Source organism: Callithrix jacchus, chromosome 4 (assembly GCF_049354715.1).
Source record: "Callithrix jacchus isolate 240 chromosome 4, calJac240_pri, whole genome shotgun sequence".
In the NCBI taxonomy this organism is placed as follows: Eukaryota; Metazoa; Chordata; class Mammalia; order Primates; family Cebidae; genus Callithrix; species Callithrix jacchus.
The window spans coordinates 82,946,030-82,971,797 of NC_133505.1; the positions used below are offsets into that span (position 1 = coordinate 82,946,030).

Sequence of the window (25,768 nt, forward strand, 5' to 3'; positions counted from 1 at the left end):
TGATATATCACAATTTGATCTCTATTATTAGATGTTCACACTGTGACCGGTTTTTTATTGGTGGTGATAAATCTATAAATAATGTATAAGCATAAAGTTTTGTATGCAGCTCTGATCATTTATTGAAGACAAAAATCTTAGAACTTGTATTGCTGGGACAAAGGGAAATACATATTTTGGAGGTGTTTGATACATATTAGGAAAATATCCTCCTGAATGACTATGTAATTTAAAATTCCCACCAGTTTTGAATAGGAATGGTCTGTGGCTCTTTTATTTATATATATATATATGTATTTGTTTTTCTTTAAGTTCTTGGGTACATGTGCAGATCTTGCAGGATTGTTACATAGGTATACACATGCAGTAGTAGTTTGCTGCCTGCATTCCCCGCATTACCTACATTAGATATTGCTCCTAATGTTATCCCTCCCCAAATTCCCTGCCCCTATTATCCCTCCTGTAGCCTCCCAAACCCGCAACAGACACCAATGTGAGATGTTCCCCTCCTGTGTCCATGGGTTCTCATTATTCCACACCCACCTGTGAATGAGAACATGTGGTGTTTGGTTTTCTGTTCTTGTGTCAGTTTGCTGAGAATGATGGTTTCCAGATTCATCCACATCCCTGCAAAGGACGTGAATTCATCCTTCTCTATGGCTGCATAGTATTCCATGGTATATATGTGCCACATTTTCTTTATCCAGTCTATCATTGATGGGCATTTGGGTTGGTTCCAAGTCTTTGCTGTTGTAAACAGTACCACAATGAACATACATGTGCATGTGTCTTTATACTAAATCAATTTATAATCCTTTGAGTATATACCCAGTAATGAGATTGCTTGATCAAATGGTATTTCTATTTCTAGATTCTTAAGGAATTGCCACACTCTCTTCCACAGTGGTTGAACTAATTTACACTCCCACCAACAGTGTAAAAGTGTTCCTGTTTCTTCACATCTTCTCCAGAATCTGTTGTCTTCAGATTTTTTTAATGATCATTATTCTAACTGATGTGACATGGTATCTCAGTGTGGTTTTGATTTGCATTTCTCGAATGACCAGGGGTGATGAACATTTTTTCATATGTTTGTTGGCCACATAAATGTCTTTTTTTGAAAACTTTCTGTTCATATCTTTTGCCACTTTTTGATGGGGGTGTTTGTTATTTTCTTGTGTATTTGTTTTAGTTCTTTGTAGATTCTGGATATTAGCCCTTTGTCAGATGGATAGCTTGCAAAAATTTTTCCCATTCTGTTGGTTGCCTGTTCACTTTAATGGCTTTTTCTTTTGCTGTACAGAAGCTCTGGAGTTTAATTAGATCCCATTTGTCTATTTTGGCTTTTGTTGTCATTGCTTTGGTGTTTTAGCCATAAAGTCCTTGCCTATGCCTTTGTATGGTATTTCCTAGGTTTTCTTCTGAGGTTTTTACAGTGTTAGGTCCTATGTTTAAGTTTTAATCCATCTGGAGTTAATTTTTGTATAAGGTGTGAGGAAAGGGTCTGGTTTCAGCTTTCTGCATGTGGCTAGCCAGTTTTCTCAACACCATTTATTAAACAGGGAATCCTCTCCCCATTGCTTGTTTTAGTCAGGTTTGTCAAAGATCAGATGATTGTAGATGTGTGGCATTACTTCTGAGGCCTCTGTTCTGTTCCATTGGTCTATATCACTGTTTTGGTACCAGTACCATGCTTTTCTGATTACTGTAGCCTTGTAGTATAGTTTGAAGTCAGGTAGTGTGATGCCTCCAGCTTTGTCCTTTTTGCATAGGACTGTCTTGCCTATGTAGGTTCTTTTTTGGTTCCATATGAAGTTTGAGGTGGTTTTTCCAGTTCTGTGAAGAAGGTCAATGGTAGTTTGATGGGGATAGCATTAAATCTATAAACTGCTTCGGGTAGTATAGCCATTTTCACAATATTGATTCTTCCTATTCATGAGCATGCGGAATGTTTTTCTATCTGTTTGTGTCCTCTCTTATTTCCTTGAGCAGTGGTTTTTAGTTATTCTTAAATAGGTCCTTTACATCCTTTGTTAGTTGTATTCCTAGGTATTTTATTCTCTTTGTAGTAATTGTGAATGGGAGTTCACTCATGATTTGGCTCTCTGTTTGTCTGTTATTGGTGTATAGGAAAAAATCTTCAATAAAATACTGGGAAACTGAATGCAACAGCACATCAAAATGCTTATCCATCACAATCAAGTAGGCTTCATCCCGGGGATGCAAGACTAATTCAACATGTGCAAATCAATAAACATAATCCATTACATAAACAGACCCACAGACAAAAACCACATGATTATCTTCATAGATGCAGAGAAGGCCTTTGGCAAAATTCAACAGCCTTTATGCTAAAAACTCTTAATAAACTGTATATTGATGAAATGTATCTCAAAATAATAAAAGCTATTTATGAGAAACCCACAGCCAATATCATACTGAATGGGCAAAAACTGGAAGCATTCCCTCTGAAATCTGGCACAAGGGTGCCCCCTCTCACCATTTCTATTCAACATAGTGTTGGAAGTTCTAGCCAGAGCAATCAGTCAAGAAAAAGAAATAAAGCGTATTCAGTAAGGAAAAGAGGAAGTCAAATTATCTCTATTTGCAGATAACATGATTGTATATTTAGAAGACCCCTTAGTCTCAGCCCAAAATCTCCTTAAGATGATAAGCACCTTCAGCAAACTCTTAGGATACAAAATCAATGTGCACAAATCTTATTTTTTAAATAGGTGTTTTGTCAGTGATCTTAGTAATGAGGTAATTTTAGAATTTGAAGTTATAATTCAAAGCACTTCTCAGTTCAGAAAATCAGCTAGTTGATAGCAAATTAAAGTTCAATAAGAAAAAATTAGGGCAGGAGAAAGAAAACAGATAAAAATGGTCAAAATAATGTTTGTAGTATCTGCTTCTGCATGCATTACCTGAAGGAAAATCCAGGGTCATAGGGAATATGAGGAAATTTTTTCATAGCACCACTTTAATATAGTAGGAACTGCTCACAAATGCAAAAAAAGGAAAAAAAAAAAGCAAGCCCTGCTTCAATTGATGTTCTGTTCTAAAAAGACTATTAATACTTTAATCTGTTAAGAATTAAGAGAGAGTACATACCTTCTTGGGAAATATTAAATGTTCATTTTCATTATTTACTCCAATTATTTGAGCATAAATTGAATTTTAAAAGACTTTCTGAAAGTTACTACTGATTTTTCCTCTGTGAAACAGAGAATATATTTAGGAAGCTGGGTTATTTCCTAATAGCAACAACCAGTTCGGATTCTCTGGGCACAAACTAGATGTTCAATTCAACTCAATTCTGACACTAACTACCTGGAGTTAGCATCAGACTTCACAGGTTTAAGGGCTCCGTTCCATCAGACTGCACTCAGTTTAAATACCACTTGCAAGTATTGCACTCTGACTTAGCTGTAATGTCAGAGGTTCCCACAACCCTCCTAGTCAGGCTTGATAACTTGCTAGAATAGCTCACAGAACTGAGTAAGGCACATCAAATCATATTTCCAGTTTACCATAAAGGATATAGCGCAGGAACAGCCAAATGGAAGAGATGCATAGGGCCAGGTATGTGAGGATTGCAAAGAGCTTCCACACCCTTTCTAGGTGTGCCACCCTCCCAGCATCGTGATATGGTCAGCAACCTGGAAGCTCTCTGAACCCCATTGGTTAGGGGGTTTTATGGAGATTTCATCAAAAAAGCATAGTGCATTGTTTATTCAGTCTCCCGTCCCTCTTATCTCCCTGGAGTTTGGGGAGTGGAACTGAAAGTTCCAAGCTTTTAATTATGGTTTGGTCTTTCTGGCAATTAGTTCCTATCCTGAAGGTTTCTAGGGTCCTGCCATGAGCTACTCAGGAAATTCTAAGGGATTTAGGAGGCTTATGTCAGGAACTGGGGACAAAGGCCAAATATATCTTCCTTTTTATGTCACAGAAGTTCATTTTTTCTTCCGTGAAACATTAGGGGAAACAGAATTATCTTTATTTTGCAAATGATGCTTTGAGGATAGGAATGCTGTTCTAAAATTAAGAAGGCATACATTTATAAACACACACTTTCACACAAAAACATGAGGAAGCAGTTTTAAAAGCCTGGTTTTGTTTGGTTGTATGTTGTAGTTCTACGTGTAAATGTGGTTTATATTCTATAATCCTGTGCTAAACCTCTTTATTAGCAATTATTTCTTTTCATTTGTAATACAGATTTAATTAATGTTCAGACAAATGACCCTGACATTGATATAGTTACAATCCAGAAGAATTTTATAATTTAGTCTTTTTTTCTGATGGTTGATATTCAGCCTGATTTTAACACTATTAACAAATCATTTGTAGCAACTTAAAAATCAGAACATTTAATAAACCAGGTTGCTTAAATCAATTAATTAAATATCTCTACAGGATGACAGGGAATTTGCTGTGTTTTTATTAACCAGAGAACTTTGTCCTCTTGTACTAATAAACTGTCTTTACTAGTTTTTTTCTTTTGGCCTGGAATCCCACTATTTATATTGAATGAGAGATTCTTTTCTAAATGAAACACCTTCAAATAAGTAACTTTTAAAAAAATCAGTATCATTTTATATATTAGTCATATATATAAAATATGACTTCTTGATGAGGGTCTAAAAAAGCCATATGTCTGTGCTGTGCACATAGGGTACTTTTCTGAGAGCAATGAGTGTCAGAGTCCACTTCTCCCATCGCTGACGACAGATGGAGGATGACCCAGGGAGTAAAATGGTTGTTGATAAAGCTAAAATAAGTGGAGCTATAATTCTAATTAGTTTGTTTATCTTAATAGTACCTAGTCGTTGGAGTAGTCAACAGCTGTGAAAATACAAGGCTGTGTACTTTGATTTTGGAAATCTAGTTTCTTTAAATTTTTAATTATAATATGATATACATTCATTGTGAAAAATTAGAAAAATAACAAAGAAATGAAGATAAGAGGATAAAAATCACCAATAATTCTATATTTACAGATATATTTTATTTACTTTTTTTGTATTCCCCATTTTTCCTGTAACTAGGGTCCTTCTATACATGTAATTTCATGTCCTCATTTGTTGTACTTAACATTTTATGGACTAATAAAAAATTGCTGAAAATCTAATTTTTAATGGCTAATATTCATTTGTATAGTCATACCATTGTTAATTTAACTATTTGTCAGTCCATTTTCAATATTAACAATAATGCTGTAATGAACATATTTTACACAGATTTTTGTGTTCATTGCTAATTATAATTTAACAGCATTAAGCTGTTTGTTAGATTGTACATTAAATTATAATTGTGTTCATTGCTAATTATAATTTAACAGCATTAACCTGTTTGTTAGATTGTACAGTGCCAAATTACAGGATATCAGATAGTTACACATTGCTGTGGGTGGGAAAAGACCTGAGAAGATTTTATATGGTTGTACATGAGTTGTTCTTTAAAGGGTGTGCAGTCAGGGCTTGGGCAGCTGTATAAGAAAGTCAGGGCATCACTGGAGTGGAAAATTTATGAGCAGAGATGTGTACAGGAGTACACTTGTGCTGTAGCTGTTTGGTTGAATGTGATCCAGCCATAATGGAAGGATAGGCTAGGAAAATAAAAGGAAATAAAGTTTGAAATGTAAGGTGAGAATTTAAAATTGTGTCGGTAGGATAGGTGGGACAACTGAAAGTCCCGAATATTCAGGGTCATCTTACTTTTAGATCTTCATTAGACATTTTTAGTTAGCACATTTTATGTACACAACTCTCATGATAATCTAATAAAGCCTGGCAGAGGCCACAAGGGGCTTATACTTCAGTAGGGATGGTATTAAGCCAGTGTATGCTGTGGTCTATCATGTTGTCTTCATAAGTATGTTTATATTTTAAGACTGTGACACTTTGATGGTTTGGAAAAAGTATGCTCACAGTGACGATTGAACATTTTTGGAAGTAAAGAATAAGAATAAACTTGCAACTTCATTGATGCAAATATTTAAAAAGATTGTTCAGAACAACCCATTTGTCCAACAGAATGGGTTGGAGGAAAGGAAATTTATACATAGATGATTGAATTTAATGGTTCTCATTATTCACTGGACTCTTTACAAAATATAAAAGCCTTCAAAATATAATGCTCAAGATTTGCTGAATCAGAATTTTCAGGGAATATATTTTAAAAGCTCCCTCAGAGATTCTGATGTATGTCTCTGGTTAGAAACAACTAAATGAATTAATGTGTGTTTTTTCCACCCCAAGAAGTTGTCAAATTGTCTAAGCCTACTATTGAATCTTAATATATTTAATATGCATGTGTGTGTGCATTTTTCTTCTGCATAATTTTCTCATACTGTATTCAGTCCCTGAATTTTTTTCTGTTACTTGGTGTCGTTTTATTATAAACGTATTAATTAGTATTACTCTGAAAAATCAATTTTAAGCAAATGAAATGCACTGCACAAGTTAAAAAAAATTCTATAACGTTTTTCTTATTAAATGATAGGGACAGAAGCCAGGATGGATGTTCAAAAATGGTATTTGAGAACTTCAAAGCTGGCTCTGGCCTTGGCAATTATCCGCTCAAAACCGGCAGACAAAAGCAGCAGAGAATACACAGAACACCTTGCTATGTTGCTGTCTGAGGAGTCGTCGAAATGGAGATCAAAAGTTGAAGTCTTGGAAGCTGAAGTTTTGCAATTACGTCAAAAACTTCTTATGAGCAGGATTTGTTCAGGATTTTTTAAGAGTGGTGAGTATATAAAATTGCCTTTTGGTAGTATGTCAATCTGTTTTATTTCAGCTGCACAATTATTTAGAAATGTATTACCAAAACATGAAAATTTTTAGTTTCCATGAAAGCTCAAAATCTTCTGCTAGCCTTATTCCTTTTTTTTTCTTTCTTTCTTTTTTTTTTTTTTTTTAACTTCTGGTCGTTCATTAAAATTATATTGTCACTTTCGAATGAATGGGGCTACATTTGACTTTGGAATGAAGTTAGAGAATGGAAATAGTATAGATGTGAAGGCAATAAGGTCTTCTAAAATATCATTGTTCAACTTTATTATTTTACTATACAGTTTATTTTGCTTTTATGTTCAGTAGTTAATCTAGCAGTTCAATGTGAAATGCCAGCTATGGGTCAGGGCTGTGTGGGTGGAAAGGACTCCAAACACATAAAAGGAGGTGCCGTCCTTGCTACTATCTTCCATTCTAGTGGAGATAACAGGCGAATGAATAATTAACCTAGTTGTGATACATACTGTAATAGAGACTGACAAAATACAGAGGAGGAAATTATTCCTTCTGCCTAGTTTCGGGGAAGGCTTTTTACTTCTGGGTCTCAAAGTTCTGTCCACTTGTTAGTGAAATAGTTACAGAGCATCTAGTAAGATGCAGGAGCATGAGCAAAGGCACAGGAGTAGAGAAACACACAGTATATTCAGAGTATTGCCACCATTCCATTTCAGAATGACCAAAACACTTGTCAGGCGGAAACGTCATGGGGGAGAAAGGTAGAGAGGGGAGTTTGGGACTGGATTCAGAAGGGCCTTGAATGTCCATTTAAGGAATATTTTACTGTATTACTTATCAGTAAGTTGACCATACAATTTATGGTTTTTACTGGGACCCTTGTGAGGCTGAAAGGAAGTGTCTATTAATAATTACACTGGGAACACAGGGGCAAACCTGGGTTTACTTGAGCAAACTAGGATATGTGGTCACCCCATTAATCAGGAGCCACTGGGCTTTTTTGAAGCAGAAGATTGACATTCATGATTGGGAAACATAATTCTGGCAAGTTAAAACAAAAAACATAAATCACGCAGTGTTACTCCTTTGCATGAAACTCTTTCCTAGCTTCTAATTAGGGTTCACATTAGATCCAGACTTCTGATAGCAGCCCAAAATGCTGTGGGTGATTTCACCTCTATTAACCTCTCCCACCTCATCTCACACACTCTCACCATTATCAGCTAGGTTCTAATCGACATGGCCTTCCTTCCAGCCCTTGAAATCTCTTTATTGCCATGGACCTCTCTTAGGTGGTTCTTCTCTTTGACTCTTTGGGACTGGTCTCTTTTTTAGGTCTTATTCTAAGTGACACCTTCTCAGTGAGGTATTTCCTGACCTCTCTAGTAGACCCCCACTGGTTATTCCCTACAGAAGCACCTCCTGTGTAGTATTTACTTATTTGTTTATTTACTTCATTGCAGGTTTATCTCCTGAACTAGAGCTTAAGTTCATGGAGGAGAGACCTTTTATTTTCTTAGGTTTCTTTACTTATTGCCTAGCTCAAAGCCTGACATATAGAAGGTACTCAGCAAATGTTCGTCCAATGAAAAAGGAACATAGAAGGTGTTTTGGCTATGGTGGTGATTTGAGGCAAGGAGACCAGTTTTTAAAGTTTTGACCAAAGCACACATGAAGAATAGAGAGTTGAACTAGATTTGTGATAGTGAGAACAAAAAGGACATGTATGAATTTATTCAGACATGTATGAATAAATTTAGAGTAGACACTTCTGTAGACATTTATGAATGGTTTCAGAGAGTGGTTAAAGGGGATAGAAGTATTTAGGATAATATCTAAATACCTAAATAGGGTTTCCCTCCTAGCCTACTAAATAGATTGTGCTACTTTGAATTCAGATAGTGAACACAGAAATAAGCTTATAGGATTAAAGGTTGAAACCAAGTTTGACTGAGTGTAGGCTAATTCCTGGAATATGGATTATCTAGAGGAAGATGGACATATGGTCAGAGATGATGAGTAGGCTGGAACTACAGATGCGGATTTAGGATTTGTTAGATTTAAGGAATAGTGAATGATAGCTGTAGATGAGACTCAAACTGAACAGAGCCATGAGTGTGGGTGGGAAGACTGCAGATCCAATATTCCAGGGGTAGCAGAGGAAGATGAGGCATTATCACATTAATAGTGTGCAGGTGAAGGGTGCACACACATGCTCTGGGTAATAGGAGACTTTTGTTTTGGGAATTATCACGAAAATCCAGTAGAGTCCTTTTGGTAAGGGGTTCTTTGAGTGTATCCAGTGAATGAATGGCAAACAGTCAATTTTTCTTCATTTTTTTCCTCTGGAGTTATACAATTAATAGAATGTCTCAAACATTAAAATTTCCAGGAATCTTAAACTATGACTGTCATAAACATCTATGATATCACAACTCTTGTTTACTATCCAAGAGTCTGTTCATAATGCTAATATAATGTGCATGTTATGTTTTTGTAACGTGAGTGTGCCTAATAGGAGGAACCTAGGTGATAACTTGCTTTTATGCTGAACACTTTCAGTTATAGTGCCTGTGAGAAAAATTTTCCATAATCATATAGTTTAAGTCAATTTTACTCATGGCAGGAGTTGCAGGTACAGAGTTTCTGTGCAGATGTTTGGAAGTAATCTGTTTCTCTATCTGTTACCTTAAATTTTGAAAATGAGAAATACATGAATAGATTTAGATAAATGGAGTAATGATTAAAGGGGAGAGAAAAAATATACAAAAGGGGAGCATACAGTGACAGGAAAATCAATGAAGAATGTGGCAGCTATGTAAGGATGACATGAAATAGTGGCATGCCTTACTTTAAGAAAACTCCATACCTGAAAGTCAAATCTATATCACAGGTATATTTAAATTATTAAATTTTTTTGCTAGAATTTTCAGTTGCTTTATATGTGCAACTGTTGTTGAGTGTTTAGAGATAGCAGGTACTCAATAAATGTTGAATTAAATGATTCTTGACAGATTGTGTGGCTGGGGAACTCAGTTTACAGCATTGACTATTCATTTAAGCCACCAAGCAACCCCAAATTAAATAAAGCAAAGTGAAAATGGCAAAATAAACAAAGAAAAAAGTATGATATGCTTTTTAAACAGAATTTCAGGAACTCAGCTATTTCAGTATTTTTTTTTTCTACAGCTTCTTAATGAGTATACCTCTTTATTATATTTACTAGGGGACTAGACTATATAGGCAAGGGATGAATAGAGCTTGATTATTGAGTAATGCCACATTTTCATTTTACTTAAATGCTCTTTAGTAATTTATGGAATGACAGAATGAAAAATGAAAGGAAGGAAGAATGGAAGGAAGAAAGGAAGGAAGGAAGGAAGAAAAAGGATTCTACATATCCAATGACACATTACTCAAAATCTTTTTGGTGATGTGTGGCAGGCACAGTTAATCATCTTCCTGGTCTATGGGAGAAAACAATAACAGTGCAAAGCTGTGCTCTTTTTCTTTTTAAAAGATTACATACATTTCATTTTATAGACTCTTTTAAAATTTATTTTTATCAATTTTTAAATTAATTTCATCGACACTACAACAGCCTCCTTTTAAAGAGGGACTCTTAATGTTGGCAACGCTTTTGTGTAGGTCTGAGAAGGTAGATTAGAAAGACTCACAGCACAGAGACTAGCCAGGAAGATGTTAGTGGCTATTTCTAAACTGGACTAGGGATTGAAGGGTTTGTAATGACAAGAGCAGGCCTTTGTTAATGGGAAAAATGGCATAGAACTTCCGTGGGCAGATTTAGGATTAAAATTTGAGAGTGCATGTGGGTGGGGCAGGGTGTATCTGGACAGTTGCTATTATACTACATGGTCATGTGATATTCAAAGGAGAGAAGTGGATGGATGAAGTGTCAGGTTTGTGCCTTTTTGCCTACAACTTTAAGTAGTTGATGCATTCATAAATCATAGATAGTCTACTGGATGAGCAATTGGCTAGAGTGAAAAGAAAGTAAGAAAAAAATCAAACCAAATTAATTTGTTGATATACATGTTTGTTTAATAAATGTTCATTAAGTACAGGGCACTTGTATAGATAGCTTAGGGTAATAGAGGTGGAGGGCAGTATGCAGAGCAGTGTAAGTAGTTATGGTTGAATTAGGTTCTAAGTTTTGGGTCCTGAGAAATAACCAATCCAGCCAGATGGCTTTGGAAGCTTCCTGATCCTCGAGCTCACATTGCTCAAGTTGGTCCCCTCACTTCTCTTTTCGGCCTTACAGCCTGAGGACTGAATTCTCACTGCTCTACTGCCTCCCTAGTTCTTCTTACTTTCTCATCTTGTGTAAGCATGGATTCAGGAAACAGTTTTTAGCTAGACTGGTGGTGACAAGAGGACATAACAGGGGCCAGATATTGTAGCAGCCCCATCTTCATCCTGACAGATCCAGGATGGAGCTTGCCTTAGTTTTCTGATGGCTGTTTTCCTGGTCCCACCCATGTTGGCCTCTGTTTCACCTCTTTGTTCTTCTCACCCTGTTCCAGATCATATACTGAGGAAACATTGCAAATAACTGATTTATTGACAAAACTGTGGAGCTCAGCATTTGTAAGTTGGAGCATTCACTGTTTTACAGATGCTGAAAGAGTGTGAAAATTGAATGCATAAGGATTTCTTTCTCAGTGTCCACATAAGCTTTCATAATATAAATTGTCTAATACAATAATGATGGAAGTTTAAAACTGTAATTGATTTAAAACATACAGGAATAATACACATAAACATAAGATGATGTATCTTTGATAGAGATTCTGAGAGGCTCTATAATATAAATTTATAATTATACATTAGACATGTTTTATTCATTATATAAAATTGAATTAATCTTTGGATATTAGAGACAGTCAACATACAAAGAGATTGAAAATTTTAAAAGCTCAGAATATCAAATGGCTTTAATGACAACACAATACTTTATAAATGTAAACATTTTAATTATCGTAACAGGAGCTGACACTGTTAGGGATGCTGTGTAGAGATTAGGAGTTCCTGGTGCCAAATAATGGCACCAGGAACTGGGGCTGCAAAAGCAACAGTGCTTCAGAGGCTGGGCTTAGGTTAGGGCATTCTACAATATGCAGCATTCCTAAGAAAAATCATTATACCTCCCAAATCTGTTCCTAGTACTTGGTTCTAAATCTCTTCGTATTATACAATCATTTTCTTTGCCTAAACTGGGTTCCAGGAAGGTATATTAGAAGTCCAGGTAATGCTCAAGTTAAGTAGACTCTACTTTCTATGTATCTCTGGAATCTCTGCATTTCTCTCCATTCCTGATGCCACTTCTTTGGTCTTACTTATCCCAATTAGACTGGCATGCCTTTAGTTGTAGCCTTTGCCCCTTTCTAGTCTAAATTGCAGTCTAGTCTCAAGGCATCTTATTTCAGATAAAATCCAAAGGCCCTAAACTGGACTACAGACTTCTCTAGAATTTGGTGCTTACTTACTTCTCTCACCCAACCAGTCACCACCACATCCTACACATTCTACACTGAGACGTACTAAGTTTCTTTCACTTATTTGGGTGGACCTTCTTGCTCAGCTCCAGGCTTTTATACATATTCTCCCTGTAGGATATGTTCTCCCCCTCCTTTTGGTCTGGCTGTGTACTATTCTTTGTTTTCTGATCCAGTTTCAATATCGCTTTTGTCTTTACTATTTTCCTAGACTAGATTAGGTTCTCCTGATGTGGGTCCCCATAATATTCTGTACTTTAGTATATGTGAGCTAAATTTTAATTGTTTAAGTAGTCTGTCTTCCCTGTGAGACCCAAACTCTATGCTTCAGAGACAATTTTTATCCCACTGTATTTCTTTTATTATTCTTTATTTTAAATTTCTTTATTTTACTTTAGGAGCACTGTATTTCTATAGTTAGCACAGTTCCTGTCATGGTTGGTGGTTATTTGGTGAATAAATAAGTTTAGAAATGGTCTATGTGAGTGTTCATACCAGGAACAAAATGGCCTTGCTAATCTGTAGTTTCTAGATATCTGCCAAGCCCCTCTAACAGTGGGAGTAGAATACAGAGAGCAAGATCCTCAATTTAGGAACAAGACCCAGTAAAGCTGGGTATTAGGGCTTCTGACTTTAAGAGAACCACACATGCTTATAAGTAGCTTAATGAGAAACGGACAAATGAAGAAGGACAATGTTAGCTTCTTATCAGTGCAACAAAAGGCTAAAACCATTTAAAGTATTTTGCATTCCTAAGTCTTTGCTTAATGTGATTTTTTTTTTTGGAATAGCTTAATGCTATAGCAAATTGCAATCATCTTTATGTTTAGGCTTACTTTTTTTTTATGACAGGTTTTATTTGTCTTTTAAATGTCCTATTTATCTGTTTTTGAATGTTAAGATTCTGCTAGAAATCCAAATGTACCACAAGGATTCTGGATTCAATATGAATCCTAGAAATCTTGAAATTTATTTTTTAGTATAAATTTAATATGCAGTGAATAAAATTCAGGTAGATAGTTCTGGACTTTAGATTAGGCTGGAAATATGTATAGTGTAATATCAATCCCATTATCAAATAGAAAAGGAAATTAAATAAATGGGATAAATGGGGTAAGCCTGAGATTCTTCATCTCAGATTCGAGTCCTGGTCATATTGATGCTGCTGGTCTGAGAACCACTATTTGACTAGCAAGAGACTGTGTGTGGGCGATGTGGGGCGGTGCTGGGCGATGCGTGGAGGTGCGTGGCCCTGCAGGCCTTGTGGTGTGCTGCGGGCGCGGGGAGGGGCGGGGCTTGGCTGTGCGGGAAAGAAAAAGAGGTTGGTAGTTGAGGAGAGTGCGAATGGAAGGACGGCGTGCTGGTACTTTGGGAAGGAACCAGCAGAGAAAGAAAAGTAGACGATACAGAAGGAAGAGGATAACAAAAGAATCATTGGTGGCTCAGGGTCTTAAACGTAGAACTACAGAGCCCAAGTGGAAAGACTCATCCTGGATCTCAAGAATATGTCAGCATCTCTTTTTCTGAGACTCTTCTGAAGGTAGGAGTAGATGCCCCTTTATCTGTGTTTTTGCTGAGTTCATTTCTGACAGGTCTTCTAGGGGCAATTCTTTAAAGTTTATTTTCTTCTCCCACTTCTCCCCCAATGCCTTTTATTCAGAAATCTGTCTCCTGGCCCCGTTGTTTCTTTTTTCAACTGCCTTTCGGTTTTCAGTCTTGAATTTCTTTCCATGTTGCTGCAACTCTTGTCTAAGAAGTCGTCTTCACCTCTTGCCTTGATTATAGACAAGGAAATGAGGAAAATACGTTATCTAAAAGGTTAAATATATAGAAAATGGAGTGAGGTTCCTATAGAATTCTAGAAAAATGACTTTCAGTACTTTAAGGTAGTTCATTAGATCAGTGAGGTTACCACAAGCTGCATGAGGATCAGGTGGGAAGTTATAAGAAATGCAAATTCTCAGAGCCTACCATTTTTGATTCAATTAAGAATCAGAAACTCTAAGTGGGGCTCAGCAATTTATGGCTTAACAGGCCCCCCAGGTGATTCTGATGAATACTGGAGTTTGAGAATTACTGGTTTAAACAAAAGTGAAAAATTTATTCAGGGAGCACAAGAGAGAATTTTACCAGAAAAGAGTCAATAGAAAGGTAATCATTCCCTATTCACAACACTTGAGTGCAGCAAATTAAGAGGGATTTGTAGGCCAGCTTTGAAAGATTTCTCCATAGCAATTGACATTTGGCTCCTGGTCACCAAAGAATAAATGTTTATTAAGAGCCTGATTGAGCGGAGTGGCAGATATGAAAGAAAATGAACCAACAACAACAGAAAAATAGTAGTTCCAAAATGACCCCAACAACTATGTTTGATACTGTTTCATACTGTTCAGTGCAATATGTATATAAGCATAATAGGGATCTAATGATTGGGTGTTGTTGAACTCGCTCCCTCTTCTTCATCTTACTGCCTTCCTTTGTTCTTAATAAGCACCCATATGTGAGTTATATAAACTATCCTTTTTTTTTTTTGCAGGGGAATACATCTTCTTTCTTAAGGCAACTTCAAATAATTTTAGAGACATAGTGTAGGGGAAACATTTTGGATAGGGCATTCACTGCATTGTATACTGGAAACCAGTAAAAACCTTAAATTCTAATTATACTATTATATCAATCCATAGAAAAGTACATAAAGTGACATAGCTAAAAAGAAATGTATTGCACAAATGAATGCCAACATGTTGTAGGCAACAAATTTATAAAGTTTAAAAGTAATATCACACATGTGAACTATAAACACACATACTTGCATTATGTGCTGGGTCATACTGAAAGCTAAGATAGTAATCTTGATATAACATGAATTTGAATGAATTCCTAAATAGAATCTGCATACAAAGCACGTGTATCAATAAAAATGGTATGAAACTAGCAGAGAAGTATAACACTTGGGAATGAATATCTGTAGAGGGAGGCCCAGTGTGTATGTGGGATCCACATTGGCTCTATTTGTGATTTGAGATGTGATTTCACTCATCACAGGAAGGGGAATTATTACATTTTTCTTATGTTACAAGTCAATGGTGGTCTTTTCACATGAATCTCCCATTAGAGAAATATTGTTTACATGGATTTTAAATTTAAATTGTATGTGGGCATTTATTAGCATTGACTTGGTAGTTAAATATGTGAGAGAATACCACTGTTGAGGGATGTGTGTGCTGTGAAGTAGACACTGAGGTGTTGTGACCTGCTTTCAGTTATTGAGCAAATCCATTGTTTCTCATTTTTGTGGACTCAGAAAATGATACCCTAAAGTGTGATGCTTTGGTATGCTGAGTACTTAAAACTGAGAAACACAAAAGGCCTCAGAAGCAAAGTCTCTTTCTGACCTTCTTCCCTTCTTTCTCCTATTCCCCCTTTTCCCCAAGACAGGCCATAGAAACTATAATTATTTTCCCCCAAGGCAGGTCATAGAAACTAGAACCCCTTTCTGCAAAAACTAGAGCTAAAAACCTAGAAACATTAACTGTTGTGAACTGAACGTGAGCCCAGTAAGTTATGGTAAGTAAGTTATGCCCAGTAAGTTATGGTAAGTAAGTTACAGTTACACCCAGTAAGTTATGGTAAGTTACCAAGTGTAAATACTTAAGTTAATATTTTACAATGAAGGTAACAAGGGTCCAAAATGAACACAAGCAATAAACCATAAAGAGCCAAAAGTGGACACAATGCCTCCCAAGTCCTCATATCCATAAAGTAATGTCTGTTAATTATTTTGAATAACATAGTCCCTCTCTTGATTCCTGCTATTAACCTTCTTCTGCCTTTCTGTGTAAGAGCTGACCATAAGGAAATTCTCTTCCCTACCTTGTCTGAAAGTAGATTATAAGACACTTATTTCAGAAGAGGCGCTGCCCTGTGCCCACAAGCAATGAATGGCACACAGCCCAAGAAGTATCCAAACAGACAGGCCTTGCTGGGTTTCCTCTCTTTGACTGTTACCATTAGGTCATATCATTTTTGTTCAATTACATTTTTATATGGCTGTCCATTCTGCCCCAAACCTAAGCATAAAACAGAAAATTTTCCATGAATCTTTCGGTTGTCAATTCCATAGCCTCCCATATCATATAAAACTTTGATTAAATAAATGTTATATTTTTCTTCTGTTTACCTGTTGATATGGTTTGGATATTTCATCACCTTCAAATCTTATGTTAAAATGTGACCTTCAGTGTTGGAGATGGGCCCAGTGGTAGATGTTTGGGTCATCGGGATGGGTCCCTCAATAATAATTTGGTGCTGTCCTGATGGTAATGAGTGAGTTCTCTGTGAGTTCATGTGAGATCTGGTTGTGTAAAAGAACCTGGCACTTCTCTCTCTCTCTCTTGCTCCCTGGCTCACCACATGACACACTGGCTCCCTGCTTTCTGCCATGATTATAAGCTTCCTGAGGCCTCACTAGAAGCTAAGCAGATGCTGGCACCATGCTTATAGAGCCTATTTCATGTGAAAATGTGTTTCCCAATGTTGAAGGTTGGGGCCTAGTGGGAGGTGCTTGGGTCATGGTAGCAGATCCCTCATGAATGATATTATGTCCTTCTGTCATTGAAGAATGAGTTCTTGCTCTGAGTTCATGTGAGATTTGGTTGTTTAAAAGAGTGTGACACCTCACCTCTCTCTTGCTCCTGTCCTTGGCACATGACACTCTGGCTCTCCTTCGCCTGCTACCATGGTTATAAACTTGCTAAGGCCCTCAACAGAAGCAGACTCCAGCACTGTGTTTCTTGTGTAACCTACAGAAACATGAGCCATGTAAGCCTATTTTCTTTATAAATTATCCTGTTTCAGCTATTTCTTTATAGCAACACAAACAGACTAATACACCTATCTTTTGTTACAGGACTATTGATCATGACCCTTATAAAAGGTGAGGAAAGATATGACACCTTTTCTGCCCCTATAGCATCCTTAATTATTTGGTAACAAGTAATTTTTCTTGTTTTTGGGCTTTCTCTATTTTCTCATATTAGGAGAGAAATATTGCTTATGTATCTTTAATACATTCAGACTGTGTAAGCTAATTTTTGTGCTTCAAAGTCCACAAGAAAGGATTGCATCCAGAGAAAGCTGTTTCTTATGTTTTCAAAAGCTGAGCTCTAAAAATTCCTCATTACTTTTAAAAATTAGTGCATCACTTGAAGAACAAAGATTAGGTTGCCTTTGTATCCTCTTGTGGTGCTGGATTCCATGAGATCCCAGTAGGTTCTCAAAGATGTTTCTGGGCTTGAAATTTAAAACGATCATCTCTGACTAGGCTTGTAAATATAAAGCAGCAGAAATTATTTTCATGAATTAAGGCAAGTTTTTCTATGTTAATTATAAATTACGTTTATAATTACATGATGTTAATGTCCTAACATAATTTTCTATGTTAATTATAAATTACATTTTCCATCAGTTTAACAAATACCAGTTGGTGAAAAGGTAACTGGTAAAAATAATGCTTCTGATCCTTATACATACTTTTTATAGTACTTTAAATTTTCTAATTTATCAATAAACAGAATATGCAGAATTTAGGCACCTCCCTCTCATCCTTTGATATTCTACTAACAAATATCTTTTCCCCTGGAATTAGCATAATTCGTTTCTTTCTGTAAAAGAGTATTTTAGACAGAATGACCTTTTCCCAATTTATACAAATTATATAGCATTTTGCACATTTTAATACCTAATGTATTAATAACTGTGCTTTTAATAACTCCAGTGTTTACACTTGTGTGTTTTTAGGGATTGTTTATTCTCATCTGTTTATTTTTTATTCTGTGAACCACAGGGCATCTTACTCTATTTGTCTTCTGAGCAGAAATCAGTTCGGAGTAGGCCGAGTTCATGCTTTGTGTGGCTGTTGAACTCTCTGTTGTCTGCTAGGGTGAGAGATACAGTGGGGGCTGGACCTGAAGATGTGTGCCTTGGTGATTTGTACTTTTCTCGTCCCTCTGAAACTTATTTTTAAAGAAGTGCCTTGCCCATGTACAGTTTCTGTGATGATGAACACAAGGACAGCAAACTTAGTTGTTCATTTAACCTTTTTTATTATTATTATTATTATTATTATTATTATTTTTAATTTTTTATTGGATTTTAGGTTTTGGGGTACATGAGCAGAGCGTGCAAGACTGTTGCGTAGGTACGCACATGGCAGTGTGCTTTGCTTTGCTTCTCCCCTTCACCCACATTTGGCATTTCTCCCCAGGCTATACCTCCCCAACTCCCCCTCCCACTGGTCCTCCCCCTTTCCCCCCAATAGACCCCAGTGTTTAGTACTCCCCTTTCTGTGTCCATGTGTTCTCATTTTTCATCACCTGCGTATGAGTGAGAATATGCGGTGTTTCATTTTCTGTTCTTGTGTCAGTTTGCTGAGGATGATGTTCTCCAGATTAATCCATGTCCCTACAAACGACACAAACTCATCCTTTCTGATTGCTGCATAATATTCCATGGTGTATATGTGCCACATTTTTCCAATCCAGTCTATTATCAATGGGCATTTGGGTTGATTCCAGGTCTTTGCTATTGTAAACAGTGCTGCAATAAACATTCGTGTGCATGTGTCCTTATAGTAGAATGATTTATAGTCCTTTGGGTATATACCCAGTAATGGGATTGCTGGGTCAAATGGAATTTCTATTTCTAAGGCCTTGAGGAATCCCCACACTGTCTTCCACAATGGTTGGACTAATTTACACTCCCACCAACAGTGTAAAATTGTTCCTTCTTCTCCACATCCTCTCCAGCATCTGTTGTCTCCAGATTTTTTAATGATCGCCATTCTAACTGGCGTGAGATGGTATCTCAGTGTGGTTTTGATTTGCATCTCTCTGATGACCAGTGACGATGAGCATTTTTTCATATGATTGTTGGCCTCATATATGTCTTCTTTCGTAAAGTGTCTGTTCATATCCTTTGCCCACTTTTGAATGGGCTTGTTTGTTTTTTTCCTGTAAATCTGTTTGAGTTCTTTGTAAATTCTGGATATCAGCCCTTTGTCAGATGGGTAAACTGCAAAAATTTTTTCCCATTCTGTTGGTTGCCGATTCACTCTAGTGACAGTTTCTTTTGCTGTGCAGAAGCTGTGGAGTTTCATTAGGTCCCATTTGTCTATTTTGGCTTTTGTTGCCAATGCTTTTGGTGTTTTGTTCATGAAGTCCTTGCCTACTCCTATGTCCTGGATAGTTTTGCCTAGATTTCCTTCTAGGGTTTTTATGGTGCCAGGTCTTATGTTTAAGTCTTTAATCCATCTGGAGTTAATTTTAGTGTAAGGTGTCAGGAAGGGGTCCAGTTTCTGCTTTCTGCACATGGCTAGCCAGTTTTCCCAACACCATTTGTTAAACATGGAATCCTTTCCCCATTGCTTGTTTTTGTCAGGTTTATCAAAGATTGTATAGTTGTATGTATGTTGTGTTGCCTCCGGTGCCTCTGTTTTGTTCCATTGGTCTATATCTCTGTTTTGGTACCAGTACCATGCTGTTTTGATTACTGTAGCCTTGTAGTTTAGTTTGAAATCCGGTAGTGTGATGCCCCCCACTGTGTTCTTTTTGCTTAGAATTGACTTGGCTATGCGGGCTCTCTTTTGGTTCCATATGAAGTTCATGGTGGTTTTTTCCAGTTCTGTGAAGAAAGTCAGTGGTAGCTTGATTGGGATAGCATTGATTCTGTAAATTACTTTGGGCAGTATAGCCATTTTCACAATATTAATTCTTCCTAACCATGAACATGGAATGTTTCTCCATCTGTTTGTGTCCTCTCTGATTTCGTTGAGCAGTGGTTTGTAGTTCTCCTTGAAGAGGTCCCTTACGTTCCTTGTGAGTTGTATTCCAAGGTATTTTATTCTTTTTGTAGCAATTGTGAATGGCAGTTCGTTCTTTATTTGGCTTTCTTTAAGTCTGTTATTGGTGTAGACGAATGCTTGTGATTTTTGCACATTGATTTTATATCCTGAGACTTTGCTGAAGTTGCTTATCAGTTTCAGGAGTTTTGGGGCTGAGGTGATGGGGTCTTCTAGGTATACTATCATGTCGTCTGCAAATAGAGACAATTTGGCTTCCACCTTTCCTATTTGAATACCCTTTATTTCTTTTTCTTGCCTGATTGCTCTGGCTAGAACTTCCAGTACTATATTGAATAGGAGTGGTGAGAGAGGGCATCCTTGTCTAGTGCCAGATTTCAAAGGGAATGCTTCCAGTTTTTGCCCATTCAGTATGATATTGGCTGTTGGTTTGTCATAAATAGCTTTTATTACTTTGAGATACGTTCCATCAATACCGAGTTTATTGAGGGTTTTTAGCATAAAGGGCTGTTGAATTTTGTCAAATGCCTTCTCTGCATCAATTGAGATAATCATGTGGTTTTTGTTTTTGATTCTGTTTATGTGGCGAATTACGTTGATAGACTTGCGTATGTTGAACCAGCCTTGCATCCCCAGGATGAATCCTACTTGATCATGATGAATAAGTTTTTTGATTTGCTGTTGCAATCGGCTTGCCAATATTTTATTGAAGATTTTTGCATCTATGTTCATCATGGATATTGGCCTGAAGTTTTCTTTTCTTGTTGGGTCTCTGCCGGGTTTTGGTATCAGAATGATGTTGGTCTCGTAAAATGATCTAGGAAGGCTTCCCTCTTTTTGGATTGTTTGAAATAGTTTTAGAAAAAATGGTACCAGCTCCTCTTTGTGTGTCTGGTAGAATTCGGCTGTGAATCCGTCTGGACCTGGGCTTTTTTTGAGTGGTAGGCTCTTAATTGCTGCCTCGACTTCTGACCTTGTTATTGGTCTATTCATAGTTTCAGCTTCCTCCTGGTTTAGGCTTGGGATGACACAGGAGTCCAGGAATTTATCCATTTCTTCCAGGTTTACTAGTTTATGTGCATAGAGCTGTTTGTAATATTCTCTGATGATGGTTTGAATTTCTGTGGAGTCTGTGGTGATTTCTCCTTTATCATTTTTTATTGTATCTATTTGGTTGTTCTCTCTTTAATTTTTAATTAATCTGGCTAGTGGTCTGTCTATTTTTTTGATCTTTTCAAAAAACCAGCTCTTGGATTTATTGATTTTTTGAAGGGTTTTTCGTGTCTCAATCTCCTTCAGTTCAGCTCTGATCTTAGTTATTTCTTGTCTTCTGCTGGGTTTTGAGTTTTTTTGATCTTGCTTCTCTAGCTCTTTCAATTTTGATGATAGGGTGTCAATTTTGGATCTCTCCATTCTCCTCATATGGGCACTTATTGCTATATACTTTCCTCTAGAGACTGCTTTAAATGTGTCCCAGAGGTTCTGGCATGTTGTGTCTTCATTCTCATTGGTTTCGAAGAACTTCTTTATTTCTGTCTTCATTTCGTTGTTTACCCAGTCAACATTCAAGAGCCAGTTGTTCAGTTTCCATGAAGCTGTGCGGTTCTGGGTTGGTTTCTGTATTCTGAGTTCTAACTTGATTGCACTATGGTCTGAGAGGCTGTTTGTTATGATTTCAGTTGTTTTGCATTTGCTGAGCAGTGCTTTACTTTCAATTATGTGGTCAATTTTAGAGTAGGTGTGATGTGGTGCTTAGAAGAATGTGTATTCTGTGGATTTGGGGTGGAGAGTTCTGTAAATGTCTATCAGGTTTGCTTGCTCCAGGTCTGAGTTCAAGCCCTGGATATCCTTGTTGATTTTCTGTCTGGTTGATCTGTCTAATATTGACAGTGGAGTGTTAAAGTCTCCCAGTATTATTGTGTGGGAGTCTAAGTCTCTTTGTAAGTCATTAAGAACTTGCCTTATGTATCTGGGTGCTCCTGCATTGGGTCCATATATGTTCAGGATCGTTAGCTCTTCTTGTTGTATCGATCCTTTTACCATTATGTAATGTCCTTCTTTGTCTCTTTTGATCTTTGTTGCTTTAAAGTCGATTTTATCAGAGATGAGAATTGCAACTCCTGCTTTTTTTTTGCTCTCCATTTGCTTTGTAAATCTTCCTCCATCCCTTTATTTTGAGCCTTTGTGTATCCTTGCATGTGAGATGGGTTTCCTGGATACAGCACACTGATGGGTTTTGGATTTTTATCCAATTTGCCAGTCTGTGTCTTTTGATTGGTGCATTTAGTCCATTTATATTTAGGGTTAATATTGTTCTGTGTGAATTTGATACTGCCATTTTGATGCTAGCTGGCTGTATTGCCGGTTAGTTGTTGTAGATTCTTCATTATGTTGATGCTCTTTAGCATTCAGTGTGATTTTGGAATGGCTGGTACTGGTTGATCCTTTCTATGTGTAGTGCCTCTTTTAGGAGCTCTTGTAAAGCAGGCCTGGTGGTGACAAAATCTCTGAGTACTTGCTTGTTCGCAAAGGATTTTATTTTTCCTTCATTTCTCAAGCTCAGTTTGGCTGGATATGAAATTCTGGTTGAAAGTTCTTTTCTTTAAGAATGTTGAATATTGGCCCCTACTCTCTTCTGGCTTGTAGTGTTTCTGCCGAGAGATCTGCTGTGAGTCTGATGGGCTTCCCTTTGTGGGTGACCCGACCTTTCTCTCTAGCTGCCTTTAGTATTTTCTCCTTTATTTCAACCTTGTTGAATCTGACGATTATGTGCCTTGGGGTTGCTCTTCTTGCAGGATATCTTTGTGGTGTTCTCTGTATTTCCTGTATTTGAGTGTTGGCCTGTCTTGCTAGGTGGGGGAAATTTTCCTGGATGATGTCCTGAAGAGTATTTTCCAGCTTGGATTCATTCTCTTCGTCCTCTTCTGGTACACCTATCAAACATAGGTTAGGTCTTTTCACATAGTCCCACATTTCTTGGAGACTTTGTTCATTCCTTTTTGCGCTTTTTTTTTTAATCTTGGTTTCTTGTTTTATTTCATTGAGTTGGTCTTCGACTTCAGATATTCTTTCTTCTGCTTGGTCAATTCGGCTATTGAAACTTGTGCATGCTTCGCGAAGTTCTCATATTGTGGTTTTCAGCTCCTTTAATTCATTCATATTTCTCTCTAAGTTATCCATTCTTGTTATCATTTCCTCATATCTTTTTTCAAGGTTCTTAGTTTCTTTGCATTGATTTAATACATGTTCTTTTAGCTCACAAAAGTTTCTCACTATCCACCTTCTGAAGTCTAATTCCGTCATTTCCTCACAGTCATTCTCCGTCCAGCTTTGTTCCCTTGCCGATGAGGAGTTTTGGTCCTTTCTAGGAGGCGAGGTGTTCTGGTTTCGGGTGTTTTCCTCCTTTTTGCGCTGGTTTCTTCCCATCTTTGTGGATTTATCTTCTTGTTGTCTGCGTAGTTGCTGACTTTTCGATTGGGTCTCTGAGTGGACACCCAGATTGTTGATGATGAAGTATTTCTGTTACTTGGTTTTCCTTCTACCAGTCTAGCCCCTTCGCTGTAGGACTGCTGAGGTCCACTCCAGGCCCTGCTTGTCTGGGGTGCACCTCTAGCAGCTGTGGCACAGTGAAGGATGCTACCAGTTTCTTTTTCTGCTATCTTTGTCCCAGGATGATGCCTGCCAAATGTCAGTCTTTTGGTTATAGAGGGGTCAGGGAGCTGCTTGAGGAGATAGTCTGTACTTTATAGGAGCTCAGTTGCTGAGCTGTGATCTCGTTGTTCATTCAGGGCTGTTAGGCTGCTATGTTTGATTCTGCTGCAACAGAGCTCATTAGAAAAACCCTTTTTTTCTCAAATGCTCTGTGTTCGGGGGTTCAGGCTTTATTTTTGGATGTCCGTTGAGGTGTCCTGCCCAGCTAGGAGGCAGACTAGCCACTGTTTGCCTGCTGAGGCTCCGCCGTGCTGTTGTGAGGCTCGCCCTATTGGGGCAGGTTCTGCTGTTCTGCTGTGGTCTCCGCCACGCCCTGAGGTGGAGTCTCTCTGTTGTAGCGGGTTGCCTTGGCAACGGCAGGCTGTGTCAGCAGTGGGCATGTATCTCAGTAGGGACGGGTTGCCTCGGCAACAGCTGGCTGTGTCAGCAGTTGGCGTGTATCTCAGTTGTGGCGGGTTGCCTTGGTAGTGGTGGACGCCCCTCTCCCACAGAGCATCTCAGACCGACTGCATGGGGATCGCTTGAAATCGCGGTCTTGTTCGTCCCACTGGGCTAGCCCAAACGCTCTGTCCCTGCAATCCCCTGGGCGGGCCCACTGTCCAAGTCTCACTCAGTCTCAAGCCCAGCCCTCTCAAGTCTCAGGTTGCCGGCTCAACAGGGCACCCAGACAAGTGCGCCCTGTGGGGAGCAATGGGCAGGGCCGGCCGGCACCACCCCGGCTGCCGGCTTCACCAGGCAGAGGCACTGCCAGGTATTTAGCGTCTCCCCTATACTTGGGAATCTCCCCGTTCCGTGGGCAACAAAGATCAGTCTGGAAATGCAGCTCAAACTCACCTCTCCGCGGACTCAAAGAGAGCTCCAATCCTGGGTTGTTCTCACAGCGTCATCTTGAGTCCCAGAGTAAAGACTCTTCTCATTTAACCTTTTTAACAGTAAATACCATATGAGTCCAGGCCTTTTGCACCTGGATTCCTGCAGGCCTGTAGTGCTGAGGAGCTTCCATAGGCATGAAAAATAAAGTGTCATTAATTCAATTTATAATATTAGTTTAAAAAATTATTTTGTTATTTAAAAGACTTTCTGAAAGTCTTTGACTCTTTTGTATTGGTAGACTTAAGAGTTCTAGGTAGTGACTCTAAACCCTAGCTCTACATTACAGTCATCTGGGGAACTGTTATATGTCTTGATACCTGAGTTGTACCCCAGACCAATTATATCAGGATATCTGGAGTTTGGACTGACATATCATTCTTTCACAGTTATTAGGTTATTCCAAAATACAATTGAGATTGAGAACCACTGGTTTAGAGTGAAATTTTATTTTTTCTGTAGTCAACCTAAATGACCTCATTGGCAGTTTTTATTATTAATATCACCTAATTTTAATCTCTCTGTTTTACTGGGATACTCTCTGAAGTGCACTACGGTTATTTATTAGAAAGAATGGAACCACCATTCTATTCTCTACTTCCAATGAGGTCAGCTTTTTTAGATTCCACATATTTGTCTTTCAGGAGCTGATAGTTGGGGGAGAATAGAGAGATTGTTCAAAGGGTCAAAGGGTTTCAGTTAGGATGAGTAAATTCTGGTGATCTATTGTGCAGTATAGTAACTATAGTTAGTAATAATGTTCCATATGCATGAAAATTGCAAAGAGTAGATATTGAATGGTCTTACCACAGAAAATGATAAGTATGTAAGATGATATATATGTTAATTGGCTTGATTTAATTATTTCACAAGGTATATGTAAATATCACAACCTACATGGACTTGCCTCTGTGCACATTTGGAAGTGCTGTTGGCAATGCTGGGTTTGGAGTCAGGATCTTGGAGGGAATCTCCAACTCTCTTGAGTGAATACTGAGCAAATGGAAAATGAGAGGTAGCACTGATTCCAACCCTCCCCCACCTTTATTTGTGTGAAG

At 37.7% G+C, this 25,768-nt stretch overlaps 1 protein-coding gene across 2 annotated transcripts in view; it reads left to right on the forward strand.

Annotated features, from left to right (window-relative positions):
* The window catches only part of MEI4 (meiotic double-stranded break formation protein 4), a 324,961-nt gene that overhangs the window by 26,235 nt on the left and 272,958 nt on the right, over window positions 1–25,768 (forward strand). For both annotated transcript variants that reach the window (XM_035297801.3, XM_078369599.1), the window contains exon 2: window positions 6,508–6,753. In XM_035297801.3, coding sequence (XP_035153692.3) covers window positions 6,508–6,753 — 246 coding nt within the window. The remainder of the gene's footprint in view (window positions 1–6,507; window positions 6,754–25,768) is intronic.